This window comes from Protopterus annectens, chromosome 6.part1 (genome assembly GCF_019279795.1).
Source record: "Protopterus annectens isolate FY-2018-M chromosome 6.part1, PAN1.0, whole genome shotgun sequence".
Taxonomy (NCBI): Eukaryota; Metazoa; Chordata; order Ceratodontiformes; family Protopteridae; genus Protopterus; species Protopterus annectens.
The window spans coordinates 357,016,444-357,031,348 of record NC_056738.1 but is presented as its reverse complement, the minus strand read 5'-3'; the positions used below and the strand labels follow the sequence as shown (position 1 = coordinate 357,031,348).

At 42.9% G+C, this 14,905-nt stretch overlaps 1 protein-coding gene across 1 annotated transcript in view; it reads left to right on the top strand.

Moving 5' to 3' along the window:
- ATG2A (autophagy related 2A) overlaps positions 1-14,905 on the top strand; it is a 2,853,001-nt gene that overhangs the window by 1,131,225 nt on the left and 1,706,871 nt on the right. The window contains exon 14 of the mRNA XM_044075772.1: positions 10,327-10,497. Coding sequence (XP_043931707.1) covers positions 10,327-10,497 — 171 coding nt within the window. The remainder of the gene's footprint in view (positions 1-10,326; positions 10,498-14,905) is intronic.

Sequence of the window (14,905 nt, the reverse complement as noted above, 5' to 3'; positions counted from 1 at the left end):
CTTGCTTCATCTGGTGCTTTTCCAAAGGACTGGGTACCAATGCCATCCTTGAGGCAGCTACTTGAGTTTCTATTCATACCTTCAGTAAGCATTGCAAGTTGGATGTTATTTCCAGAGCAAAGGGCTTGCTTTGCCATGGCTATCCTGCATGACTTTATAGAGGGCTCTTCAGTGCATTCCTTCTCCCAAGTTTCCTGTTGAGCTTTTCTTCTCTCCCTTACATAAGGAATACTGCAGTAGTGATATGGAAGGACACAGTACAATTGTGTAAAGTCTCCCCATAACAGTAGATGTCCTTCTTTTCACTGTTGCAGTATTCATTCCCATTTTACCCACTCTGCTCTGTCCTTTACTTCGTGTCCTCTTGACCAGGGATTCTTTTTTCCCCTCATTCTGGATGCACATGTTCCTCCAGGTCCCTAGGGACATTCTGTTCCTTCTGAGGTGCGTGCATCCGTACATCACCTTTATGCCCTACACCTTATGCGGGGAGCATGTATGTGACATATGATGCCTGTAAACTGTAAAGAGTTTGGTATACTGGCAGGACGTTGGACTGTCCTTTGTAGGAGATCCCTAATGTAAGGAGTACTACAGCGGTGAAAAGGACATCTGTTCTGGTAAGATTTTGCACAGCTTTACTTTATCCTGGTAAGTAGCCTTTGTGAGCATTCCAACTGTTGCATATGTCTGGCCTGATGCTTCTTGAGGGGACAGTATACTCAATGATAGGTCTGATAATGGCTGAGTAAAATGGCACTATGACTTCCTTGGACCAGAATGTTATGCCCTTAGGTATATGTTAGATGACACAGAATGATTTTCCTACTGCCCTGGCCACATGTTGGTCAAAGACTAGACTATGTCTGTATATGTTCAAAGAACCCTGACTATCAGGTCAACTCTTGGGGGTAACGTATAGATGGAGTAATTAACCTGGGTGGTAGTTTTCTCAAAAGGCACTATAGTGCATTTCTTGGCATTGAGATTTAATCCTTGACTTCGGCACCAGTCATCTGTATGCGTTAGATCTTCTTGAATGATGTTTGTGTCATGGGGGAATCTGCGATGGCTCCTAATTTGCAGTCATCTGCAAACATGGTCAGCCAAAGGTCCTGGACATTAGCATTTTCCTCTGAGAAGTAGGTGCTAAATTGGAATGGTTCCAGCACAGAGCTCTGAGGTACTCTGCTGGTGACCAGTCTCTTAGTGGAGGTGGTCTTCACCAGTCCTGACTTCCAGGGCCCTGTCTTTGAGGCAGCTGTCTGTCCAGCCACTTATGTAGAGGTTTTTGCCCAGTTTGATGAGTTTATCAACTGTACCCAAGTAGAGTATTGTATCAAGCACCTTAGCCAGATCCAGGTAGACGGTATGCACTGATTTCCCCTTATCCATTGCCTTGGTGACCTTCTCAAAGGAATTCACCAGGTTTAGTAGACATGACTTTCCCTTCACAAAGCCAAAATGGGTTGGGTTCAGTGTCTGAAGGTTGCCTATGTCTTTGATTATTTCTGTGATAATTTGTTCTGAGGCTTTGCATGTTAGACTAATATAGTTTCTGGGGTCAGTTGATGGTCCACTCTGGTGAAGTGAGATAACCATTGCACTTCTCCATTCTTTGGTACCAAGCCTGTTTTGATGCTGTGGTTGAAAAGTGATTCAAGTGGTTTTGTTAAGTCATGTTTCAAGCTATTTAGGAAGCATCCCAGGGTATTGTTGTGGCCCATTGAGGTGTGTTTATGGCTTTAGTAAGCACTGCCAGGACCTGACTCTTGTTAATAGTTGAGTGGGGGGGGCGTTATGCTAAGAAGTATTTCATGGTGGAGGTGGAGGGTGAAGTTTGAACTGAATTTATCAGCCAGCAAATTTACTGTCTCGTTGTGCTCAGTGAAGGTGGCACCATTGACTTTCTGTTCAGCACACTGATGTGTGCTGCCTTTGGGGTTTCAGGCATAGCTGTAAAAGGCTTTGTGGTTGATTTTAGTCTCTGAGGCTGTGTTGACCTCTTAATTGGCCTTGTTGGATTTATTTAGTCCTCTTCATTTCCCGCTTAGTTTAAGTAGAGAGCTGCTGTCATTATGGGAGTTACTGTTCCTGATTTTAGTCATGACTTTTTTCATTTTGTTATATGTCCTAGGTTTGTTTTTTGAGTTTGTTTGGGCCTACTTTTAGTAAGTACAGCAACCTCTATACAGCCTTTTATGTGGTTGTACAGGGTCTCTGTGAACAGTTGCAGATAGGTTGCTGTGAACTTGGGGCTGGGAGGGACACTGAATTTTGATAATAGGATGTAGTTTACTTTGGAATAATTGATGTTACAGGGTTTGCTGGGGTTACCGACTTGATTTTTTTGAAGGAGACAGCTTTGTGATCCAACCTCACCAGTACGAAGGTGACACGGGGAGGGTGCAGCACTCTCCAGTATTGATGCACACCAGGAACATTATGTTTCAACTTCTGGTGGGTGTGCAGACCATCTAGTCAAGGGTATTTGTATTAATAAAGTCCAGGAATCATTGAACCCATGAGCATGAGGCATTTTATGTTTCCCAGTCTGTAGAGTGGTAGTTAAAGTCTCCTGTGAGTAGTATATTTGGTTTAATGGTGAGTGTCTCCATAGGTGTAGGTAAGAGCTACGGGATTCTAGGAACTTACAGGATGACCTATTTCTTGCTAGGATATGGTATGGGATGTTGTCTATAGTGAATTGCATGTGGATAAATTCCAGGACTTTGTCCTGTTTAACCAATGTAGAGTTGTGCTTTTTGCTAGTATGGATTGAGACTCCTCCACCTTTTGTGTAGAAGGCACTGAAGCTTTGCAGTACTGGAGTACCTTCAGCAGATTTAAACCATGTCTCAGTAATGGCACAGATATCTGTATCCTTCAGAGTGAGGAGTGCTTGTAGGGTGTGGAGTTTCTTGTTTATTCTGTCTTCACTGAACAGTAATACCTTTAGGTTTCTTTGGGTTTTATTTACTATGTTTTTTAGGTTTGTCAATTTGGCATTGTCTAAAAAGGGTCTAAGGAGATGGATAAAGTTTTAGTTAATATTCGGAAGCCTAGGGGAGATGGGTGCAGGCCATCCTTTGCAAAGCAACATGGTTTATTCACCATGTCTTCACTTGCTGACAGATATTGAATTCCCCTGGACAGACACCAGAAACTAAGCCAATTATTAAAGTCCGTCATCTTTTGTTCGAAGTGTGGCATCATCATTTCTAGTGGCTTCCTCCAGTGTCCCAGCATCCTCCTGGGGCAAGTTAATCCATTGACTCTCACGCCCATACAACCGCTTATATACCCTTGTGCCCAGGGGCTGAGGTTATACACTGGATGTATGGTGTGTCAAGAAGGTTTTTGTTTTTGGTGTGCTAGCCAGATGTCAGGTTACTCTTGGCAGGATAACCCACAAATATTAGAATAATGCAACAGTGATGATCTGCTAATGCCTCTTACACAGCTGTACTATATCCATGATGTTCTTCGTGTTTCACTGTTGCAGTCATTACATTTGGGTAATCTGCTGGCAGCTTGCCCTCAGTCGGCCTGAATTCCAAAGTCTTGGGTCCTGCGTCGGTTGCTGTCTCCTCTTCCATGACGTCAGGTCGTCAGGGGTATAAAACAAGCAGCCAACACCATTTTCTTTAATCTTTCTTGCCGCGCGATGCCCGAAGCAGAAGCAGTTCGCAAGTGCCGGTCGGCCGACTCCTGAAATTTTCGAGTTCGAGTTTCAGAACCGAAGTCTTCACTAAAGCTAAGTACCCCATTGGGGAAACTTTTTTCTTGCTCCATACCGATGTCAGAAAAAGTTAATAATTGTATTGCTTGTGGGAAGCAAATACCTCATAAGGATTTTCATTTATACTGTATTCCTAGCCTAGGCCCTGATCACAATGTGCCTGGCTGTCGGTTTTGTGCTAGATTTAACCAACGCACTATTAAGTGTCGGTATATTTTTGCCTCAAAATATTTTGGAAACAGATTTAACTACCCTGAAATGTCATCGGATAGCAATCCGACTACCGGAGTACACAGAAGACGCAAGGAAAAGGACAGAGACAGACTGTCGAGGTCCAAAACTGACGAAGCTTCTCCTAAGCCAGTCGCCGGTACTCAGTGAGGCGCTTTCGCAGCCCCTGATACCCACTACTTTCAAGTCGCAGGCCCCTACCGAGACCCATGTGAAGTCCGGCATGCCGCGAGATCCTCAAAGTATTGTACTCACGGATGTCTCTCCCTCGGATGGGTACGGTGCCGCTGAGCAGACACCAGCTTCTGAGGGTGTATTCAGGCCTCAACATTTTTATATAAAACCGACGCCAGCTTCAAAATAAAAGACAAAAGCAACTCCTAAAGCTAAAAAAACGAGCATGAGCCACGTGCACAGGCCTCTATGCCCAAAAAACAGATGATCAAAATGGCTGAAGACCTAATTACCTTGATCAGGGGTTCCCAACCCCCTCCTGATAAGAGGCCTAGGCAAGACACTGATTATGAATCTTCAGATCAGGTTTCTATTTCTTCTGATTCCTCTTCTGATCAGGAATTATCTATACCTCCCTGTGAGGATTCTGATGCAGAGGAATCTATCCCATCTGCATCACCTCCTAAGGATTATTCATTTGGAGAAACCTTGCATACCTTCAGGGAGCATTTTTACTGGGAGAGTCAAGATTTCTCAGAATCAAAAAAGAGGCTCAGGGATTTCCTTCTTCTCCCTCAGCACAAGCCTTTAGCTATTCCCCCTGTTTTAGACATTGTGGATGATGTGTTTTCGGAGTCAAGTTTGACCCTGACTCCTTACCTCCGACTCACAGCAAGCCAGACAGATATTACAGGGTCCCTGACTCACACAAATTTTTATTTAGAAACCCTGCTGCTGACCCTGAAACTATTTCACAGGGTCCAAAGGGGGTTAAGGCCTCAACAGCAAAAAATCCTACCCCCTCTGACAGAGATTCAAGAGCACTGGATAGATGGGGAAAGAAGGTTTATACATCTGCAACCTTGGCACTTAGGGCCTTAAACTGCCAGTTTCATATGCTCAAGTATCAACAACATGTTATGGGATTGCTGAAACAGAAAATTGTCGATTTCTGAATGTGCAGAAAATAAAGAATTGCAGGAATTATTGCATGCAGCAGAACAAGTTGGAAAGCATACTTTGCAATGTGGTTTTGATTCCTTAGAGGCCTCCTGCAGGGCCGCAGTTACTGGATCTGTGATTAGGAGGCATGCCTGGCTAAAAGAGCAAAATTTGCCTGATCATGTTAAAGCTAAATTACTGGATGCACCTTTACAGCATGATACTCTGTTTGGTATTAAGGCAGAAGAGGTTTTAAAGAAAATGAAGGACAAAGCTAAGTCTATGCAAACTGTAAAAGATTTCTTACAAGTGCAGCCACCAAGATTCAGTAGACACTGGCCTACAAAAAATTGGTCCTTTCCTTTGTCCGACAGAGCTCAAAGGGGCAAATCCAGATACCCTAAATGTTCCAGATACCAGGCACAAGATTCTTACAGGTCAAAGCAATGGGGTGCTTCTACCTCCAAATCTGGAGGAGATAAAGCGCAACCCTACAGAAAACTGTCTCAATGACTTCCCTCTGCCATCACCAAGCACTTACCTTTTGGCAGCACCCTAGGGGGAAAGTTAGCACTTTTTGCTCAAAATTGGCAGTTAATAACCCAGGACAAGTGGGTGCTAAACATAGTATCTCAGGGATACAGATTCCACCTCCATACTCTGCCAATGGCAAACGGTTGGTCGGATCTGCCAAAAAATCAATAGGCAGAGGCACAGAAACAGGTTACGTCCCTCATGGATATGAGGGCTAGTCAGCCAGTACCAGAACAGGAAAAAGGACAAGGTTTTTATTCAAGACTGTACTTGGTACCCAGAAAAGACGAGGCCTGGCGCCCAATACTGGACTTATCAATTTTGAACACATACCTGGACATTCCAAAATTCAAAATGCTAACTTTACAGCAGCTTCTGCCCATGCTGGGCAAGAACACTTGGCTGGTGACATTGGATCTAAAAGAGGCATACCTGCATATCCCAATAAAGGAAATGTGCAGAAGATACCTCTGTTTCAAGGCTGGCTCTATGCATTACCAATTCTCTGCGCTGCCCTTTGGCTTATCTACTGCACCCAGGGTCTTTACAAAGTGCCTGGCACCAGTAATTGCATTTTGCAGACAAAAAAGTATACAGATTTATCATTACTTGGACGACTGTCTCATTCAAGCAGAGAACAAGGACATTCTTCTTCAGCACCTGGCATTTGTGAAAAGACTTCTAACATGCCTAGGATACAACTAAACGAAAATAAATCACAGCTGGTACCCTCTCAAAAGATAACATTCCTGGGTGCAAGCTTGAATACAACTGCCCAGATGGCTTTCCTCACGCCAGACAAACAAAAGCAACTGACTACTTACTTCAAACTGATGGCAACAAAAACCCAGTTATCTGCAAGACAAACTCTACAGGCTTTGGGGTTCATGGCATCCTGCATCCTAATGATTCCATATGCAAGACTGCATATGAGGAAACTACAGTGTTAACTAAAAAGTCTATGGAGTCAACATTGTCACAGTCTGGAAGCAATGATTCCTCTCATTCCCTGCCTACAACAGGAGTTTCTATGGTGGGCAAAGGCATGTCACCAGAACATGGGATGGGCTTTCACTCTACCCCCTGCCAGTCAAACCTTAACAACAGACGCATCAGATTATGCATGGGGGGCCCACCTGGCAGGAAGATGCATTCAAGGCATATGGACCCCAAAACAAATGCATCTGCATATCAATCAAAAAGAGATGTTAGCTGTTCAAAATGCCCTGACAGCCTTCAAGGATTTACTTCGTCTAGGACAACTACTGATAAAGACGGACAACACCACAGTTATGTGGTACATAAACAAGCAGGGGGGAACGCACTCATACCCCCTTTGCAGACTAGCCATGGCACTGTGGGACACAACCTTGACTTACCAAGTACATCTTCAAGCTCAATTCCTGCCAGGAAAGCAAAATACTCTGGCAGATGGTTTAAGCAGAAACCTTATGAACCCTCATGAGTGGAAACTAGATCCACAAGTCTTCAGCATGATAATAAAGAAATGGGGGAGACCGGACATAGACCTGTTTGCCTCGCCTCGAAATTATCAACTGAAAAAATTCTGCACAAGGACTTATCACGGACAAGCATGGAAAGTGGACGCCCTATCCTTCAGTTGGAAAAACCTATCAGTTTACGCCTTTCCTCCTTTGCCTCTTCTTCCCAAGGTACTACTAAATCTCAGACAGGAGAAACCAAAGATGATACTAATTTCCCCGGACTGGCCCCGCCAATACTGGTACCCTATCCTAAGGAACATATCTCAATTCCCAGATTGGTACTTACCTCAAATACCTCACTTACTGTCCTAACAAAACAATCAAATCCTGCACAATCAGCTCCAAACACTGAACCTGGCAGCATGGCTGATCATTTAATTATTCAAACAACACCTCTCAGTAAAGCTGTGATGGATGTCATTTTGGAAGTCAGAAGGCCTAGTAATAGAAAATCGTATGCTGATAAATGGAAGAGATTCTGTGCTTGGAACCAAGCACAAGGAACTGATGCAGCAGAGCCAAATATTCCTCAGATTTTACAATTCTTGACTGAGATGCTTGACAAAGGCCTATCTTTTTCATCAATAAAAATCCATGCCTCCGCCATCTCTGCTCATTACAACACAGAGCCACCAATTTTTTCTCATCCTTTACTAAAGCAGTATCTTAGAGGGGCCAAATATTTAAGGCCTCCCAGAAGATCACCAATTCCTGCATGGACTTCAATTATGTGTTGGAAAAGCTCACCCTGTCTCTATTTGAACCAGCTGCAACTACAGACCTAAAGTTCTTATCTTGGAAAACAGCTCTGTTCCTGGCAATTACTTCAGCAAGAAGAGTCTCAGAGCTACAGGCCCTCATGGCTGTGGAGCATTTTATAATTTTTTACCCAGACAGGGTGTCCCTGAGGACCAATCTTTCATTTATGCCTAAGGTGGTTTCCAGTGTGGCACTTAACCAAACTATTCATCTGCCAACCTTTTATCCAAATCCGCAGAACAAGGGGGAATCTGCATTCATTGGACGTACACAAACAGCTAAGGTTCTACTTGAGCAGGACTAAAGCTGTAAGAAAAACTGAGCAGTTACTAGTGACATATGCTGCAGGATCAGAAGGAAAGGCTCTTTCAAAGCAGACTATTTCAAAGTGTATAAGCCACTGCATTCGTTTCTGCTACTTACACCATGGCAAACCTGTGCCCAAGGGCATTGGGTCTCATTCCACCAGAGCTGCAGCTACATCAGCAGCCTTTCTCAGAGGAGTACCAACCAAAGACATTCTAGAGGCTGCTACTTGGAGTTCTCTTCTCACTTTTACAAAGCATTATCATTTGCCTCTCTACTCTAAGTCCAGGGCAGGCTTTGGCACTGCAGTTCTGCAGGGCCTTATAGCCACCTCTAATGCTGTTTAGCTCCAGCCTCCCATCCTCAGCTTTGGGATTCTACCCAAATGTAATGACTGCAACAGTGAAACACGAAGAACATAGTACAGTTGTGTACACTTATCATAAATGTAGATGTTCGAGTGTATTCACTGTTGCAGTCCAGGTTACCTGCCCGCCATCACCCTTTTATTCTGGAGTTTATCTTTCCTTCACTATCTTCTACAACCTATGTGGTGTATTTGCTTGTAGATGAAGGTAAAGTTTGTATTATTGTATGTATATATAGTTTATATATATTTTTTTTTGCTATCTTTTTGGGGGCACCTGACATGTGGGACAAGAAAAACTAAAGAAAATGGCATTGGCTGCTTGTTTTATACCCCTGATGTCATGGAAGAGGAGACAGCAACTGACGTAGGACCCAAGACTTTGGAATTCAGGCCGACTGAGGGCAACCTGCCAGCAGATTACCCAAATGTAATGACTGCAACAGTGGATACACTCGAACATCTACATTTATGGTAAGTGTACACAACTGTGCTTTTCTCTACTTCAGGTCTGCTGTGATCATTCAGTGCTTTAGAATTCAGAGTGTGAAGTGAATGTGTGTATTACATGAAATGCATTAATGAATTCATGCACAGTACATCACCCTGTAGTTTTTACTGAAAAGGCATCTTCAAGATATTTAGCTATGACGAATAGTCAGGATGCTTTGTTTCGGGGCACTTCATTTTTTTTTACCCCTTTCTTTCTTTACTCTACTGTGTTATGCTACCTAAAAGAAACTTAAGGAAAGCGTGGAGAATTGTTGAACAAAGCTTTTCATAGGTTTGTAGTTCAGTAGCAGGCTAAATTCCCTTGCAGGTCATTTTAAGCCTAATTAGTTATCTCATGTGAGCATCAAGCCCTGCACCTTGTGTTTGTAAGGTAGCCACCTTAATCATTATGCCAACCCTCAAACCCCATTGCACTGATATGCCTATGAGAGTAATTACTTATAAAGTGGGTAGTTTTGCTGAGTCTGATTTGCTAGCTAGAAATGTTTTCTTATAATTACTGCTGTGATATCTTAATAGCCTTTTTCAAGGGTATTAAGAGTATCATTCAACACACACACACACACACACTTGTTTGAAGATTTAGTCTGTTTATAATTTTTTAGGTAATGGTTCTACATAAACACATAATTGCAACATATCCTCAGTGTTAGCATACTGCGGTGGTGGTGGTGCGGTAGTGTTGTCGCTTCATAGCAAGACGTTGACCCGTTCGATTCTCAGCTAGAGCATCTTCTGTGTGGAGGCATACGTGAATGGGGCATGCCTTCGTTGAAGGTTGTGCGTCAGGGCTGGTAACCCAGTACGTAAAAATCCACTACCAATTATTAGCGGACTGGAGTTCCGCTGTGGCGACCCCTAACCGGGAAAAGCTGAAAGACACAAACAAACATCCTCAGTGTTAGCATGGTTTTGGAAAGACAGTTCATTTTAATGATGTCCCACCATTAATAAAACATATTGAAGTAACAAATGAACAGAGTATGATGCCGAGTTGTTCCATTTAGTATTGAGATCAGCTGGTAAACTCTGAGGAGACAAATAATCATTGGGGGCAGTAGTGATCCATTTTGATTTTGTAGGATGTCAGAAGCACCACTAAAGGTATTTTACAATAGAGCTCAGCTGAGTCTCCTGTGGACATCATTCTTAATGTATGTGGAATGATTTGCAAGACCTGAGAGAAAAAGTTTCTATATTATAGACAGATATAGCATATATCAGTATATTTACACATTTGTATTTTATTACAGATTAGTCAGAAGAAGCCTTCAGTTGCACAAAATGCCGAGGTATTTATTGAATTTATGGAATTTCATTCAGAAGTAGACTTGGGAATCATGGATCGTATGAGCTCACTCCTTAGCCTTTTTTTAATTGGAACAAATGAACTAAATATGAAGATGTCATATGAACAACATTCAGTAAGTATAAAAGATTTATGCACATAGATCTCTGTAGCTTCTATTGCTTCGGCTAGAATTTTATGATGACATTTTAATGAAATTGTTATGAGAAAAACGTGTGTCTTATGTTAGCACATTTTTACTAAGCTTATGGCCAAAGGAGGCCATCAAGAAGCTCAGCCACATCACCCAATACTGGTTAGAGACTAGTAATGTACTCCATTTCGTAAAATTGCTTCACATATCCTTGGCAGAAATGTGCAATCATAAATCTAGTCATGCAGACTGGTTTTAAAGGTTGCTACAGAGTATTCTACAGTACTACACTCTACTTTGCAGTCATATAATCATAGAATCTCATTGTTTCAGCACGGATCAGAAAAACTTTTTTTTTTGTTATGGTTCTCTTTTTAAAGCAGAATTCCAGTGTCAGCCCTTTAATGTAGAGACCAAGCTACTTTGTCCATTACCTTCAGCAAGTGACATCTCTGTGTGAATCAAGTGAGAAAGAGGTAGTGTTATTGATGGATCATCTGAAAGTCATATTTAATTCTAGGGAGAGGCCATCATTTGTTACTGTACTGCAGTACTGTTCCCTGTCTGCTGCTAGAGGTAGAGATGTGATTGGCAATCCAACAAAATCAGTTCTTTGGGAACAGAGACCACGGAAGTGGGGATATGAGAGCATGCTCATACCAGAGCTCTCAAATGCACTGGTTAGTCTGGAATGTTCTGAATTAAAATCAAATTACCATGCTGTTCAACCATCCCCATTTGCATGCTGACAATCCTAAATCTCACAAGCTGTGATTGGCAGCACGGGTAGCTAGCCATCATCAAAGTTTTTTTGTTTTTCCCTGTTTGGCAACTTTCTGTAGTTCAGCTCTCTTCTTTGTGATCATATTTTTTCTGACTGACTTAACTTTTTTTGGCAGTAGTTATATCAGTTAGATACTTGGTCTCCGGGCTTAGCTGTATTTTTGGATTGTGAATCTGAGTAGGGCAGGCAGTTGCTGGATTCTGGAATTCTTGAATTGCATTTGGCAACTTATAGGTGTTTTGCTTATGTTTTTGGCTTGACAACAGGTGCTGACATGGATTAAGGATTCTGTTGCAGTGGCACTTTAAAGACAAGTGACTGTGGAACAGGTAAAGAAAAGAAGCAAAGCATAGCCACAGCACACACTGTGGGCATACTGCAGTCACTGAACTTACTATTCTGTGCCCACTGATCAGGACACCATGGATTCTAAAACTGTGCCTGCAATCATAAATGAGTGTGTCTATATTGCAGTCAATCATCCTTAGTTGTTGAACTAGCACTCCCATTCCTTCTTTCTCATTTGTGGCATTACAAGTCTTCTTATTCCAATAAAGGTCTTTAAAAAGAAACATTAAAGACCATGGGCACATTTTTTTTTTTTTACATTTTGTGCTGTGTGTAATTATACTCTGATATGAAGTGGACTTTCTGATTCTAAAATATGCCATTTTGCTTAAGTTATATAAATGGGAGGATATTTAGTAAGTTTAAAATGTGTTTGCTCATGCTGTATAATAAGCAGCTCTCCAATTATTTTTTAATTTTGCCATCTGGCAGAACCTTCAGATGATGTCAAGGAAGTGTAAAAGGTGTGTAGTTCAGTACCATGATACATTGAATTGAAGGTAGTTTCACTATGCCAGGAACAGGTACTGAGATTTTATAATATTCTATTACTGAATCTCATTACCTACTCCGACAGCCTAAACTTACCTAAGGAATATGCAGGGAAGCTTCATATCTGTTAATATTATAACATAGCCAGGTCTGAAATACAGATGGAGCAGCACGTCCATAAGGCTTTCCAGCATAGGAGCTCCAGCTGTAGGTTCATAGATTCATAAGAGGTTACTAGGCTAATTGCCCTAGAGCCCTTACAAGCCTAGCCATATTTATCCTGAGTTGCCCCAATTGTCAGTGGTTAGGTTAGTGAAGTTTGCAGAGGTAAGGGTCTGTGGTAGTTAATACTGACTTTCTGTGTCCAGAAAGGGACATAGGCACTACTCCAGGAGTGAATGTGCAGTCTCTTATCCATTGATCTCGGTTGTGTTTGTAGAGGGTCAGGGAGGAACTCTGTTTCACGTGAATTGGAGGCTTGTTCCAGAGAAGTGGCAGTCTCTGGGAGATGTATCTGTCGCTCCAGTATGACGTGTTCATGTCAGAGGCTAGGTTAAGATCCCTGGAGCGAGTGACCCTCCTGCAGTTTGATTTACAAATGTGTAACATTTCCATCAGGGCCAGGTCAGAGAATGCCCCGTAAGCCAGGCACAGGTCACCCCTTAGCAACGTGTAGAAGGCAGACTACTAACCTCAAAAAAAGGCATAGCAAAATTAATTTAAAATGGGTGGCGAAAGCCACACACTCTAGGCTAGCTTTTATAAATGCCTGCAGATAGCCTAGTATGAACCTATGAACCTACAGTGACATGGCTTTCAGTCTTTCCGCTTAAAGACTTATTTTGTGTATCCTGAGTGCATGGACATAATACCTGCATTTGCCACAAACTTTGCAGGGTCACTACTCCACCAGGGAATTAAATCTCTTTTTGAAAGCCGAACACTGCATGCCATCCTCACAGGTATTTGAGGTATGGCTCTTCACCAAACTGTGCATGTCCATGACCACAAGCTGTCCCAGACTCTTAACTTCAAAAGCCTGCAGTACAACTCCACCTATGTGTCGAACTCAGTACTGCAGGCAGCATGGCTTCTCACAGGTACTGCATGTAGTACCCAATCCGAATACAGGTGGAGCTTTCACCTTGTCGAGAAGCCCATTCTGTTCATTGAACAATTTTCATTCTGTCACTAGTAAAGTCCATGTGTAATACACACAGGCATAATTTACTGTAGGCTATCATTGTGATGATGATCTTCGTGTTTCACTGTTGCAGTCATCACCTGTGGGTTATCCCTGCTGTGGTAGCCCTCGGCTGGCCCGAATACCAGAGTCAGTGTTTTTCTGCATCGGCTGTTGTTGCTTGTTGCCAGACATCAAGTCTTCAGTGTTATAAAGGAAGGCAGCTGACGCCATTACATCAGTCTTTCTTGCAGTGGAGCTTGCAGCAGAAGCAGGTTGCAAGTGTCCCGGTTGGCCACTACCGGAGTTTGAATTACAGCTGAAAATGTCTAAAGCGAAGTATCCCATTGGGGATCCTTTTTTCTTGCACTAACCGATGTCTGAAAAAGTTAACAATTGTCTCACCTGTGGAAAGCAAATACCACACCGAGACTTCCATTCATACTGCGTCATTTGTTTAGGCCCATACCACGACGTCCCCCGTTGCCAGTTCTGTGCCCTCTTTAACGTGAGAACCATTCATCGTAGTGCTCTTATTGTAGCCAGGTATTTTCGTCTTCCATCTTCGCATTCCAAAATAGTGTCTGTCAGCCAACAGTCCATAGACATTCTGAAACAATGTAAGGATAAAGATAGAGACAGATCACACAAGGCTAAGCCTTCCGACAACTCTACTGCTAAGCAGGTCATCAGTTCTCCGGAATTCAGTGAGGTGCCTTCGCAGGCCTCTACTGAGACCCTTTCAAAGTCCGATATGCCGCAGAAATCTTCTTCGTCTTCTGAGCCTTTGGTTGTCTCTGCCTTGGTTGGGTCCGGAGCCACGACGCAGGCACTGGCTTCCGAGGAGGTTTTTTGCACTACCAAATCTAGGCAAAAAAATGATGTATTCTCCTCCGACTACTGTTTCTCTCAGACCGATGGATACTCTTAGGCCTAGAGGCAAGGCCAGTCCTAGGAAAACTACCTCTAGCCACCATTTTACTCCTGCTCCACTACCCCAAGCTCAAATGCTTAAAATGGCAGAGGATCTTATTACCCTTATCAGGAGTAATCAGGCCACACCTTATAAAAGGAAAAGAGAACTTTCTCCTAAAATACTGACAGAACAGGATTCTGAGGAGTCTGATTATTCAAATTTTGAAGAGGAGCAACAACCTCTGACTGCTTTTGAGGACTAATGCAGAGGAATTCATTCCTTCTGCCTCTCCACCAGAAGATATTTCCTTTGGGAAACCCTTTAAACCCTCAGGGAACATTTCCACTGGGAATCCCAGGAATTTCCTCAGTCCAAGAAAAGACTAAGAGGGTTTCTAGACCTGCCCCAGCACAGACCCTAGGCCATCCCCCCAATCTTAGAGGTGGTTGATGATGTCTTCCATGAATCCAGTTTAACTCCTGACACCCTCCCACCTGCTCCAAGAAAACTTGACTGGTATTACAGAGTACCAGATTCTCACAAATACCTGTACAGAAATCCTGCTGCAGACCCGAAGGTCATTACACAGGGACCAAAAGGAGCTAAGGCTAGCTCTGCAAAGAATCCTATTCCATCTGACAAGGACTCCAGAGCTCTGGACAGATGG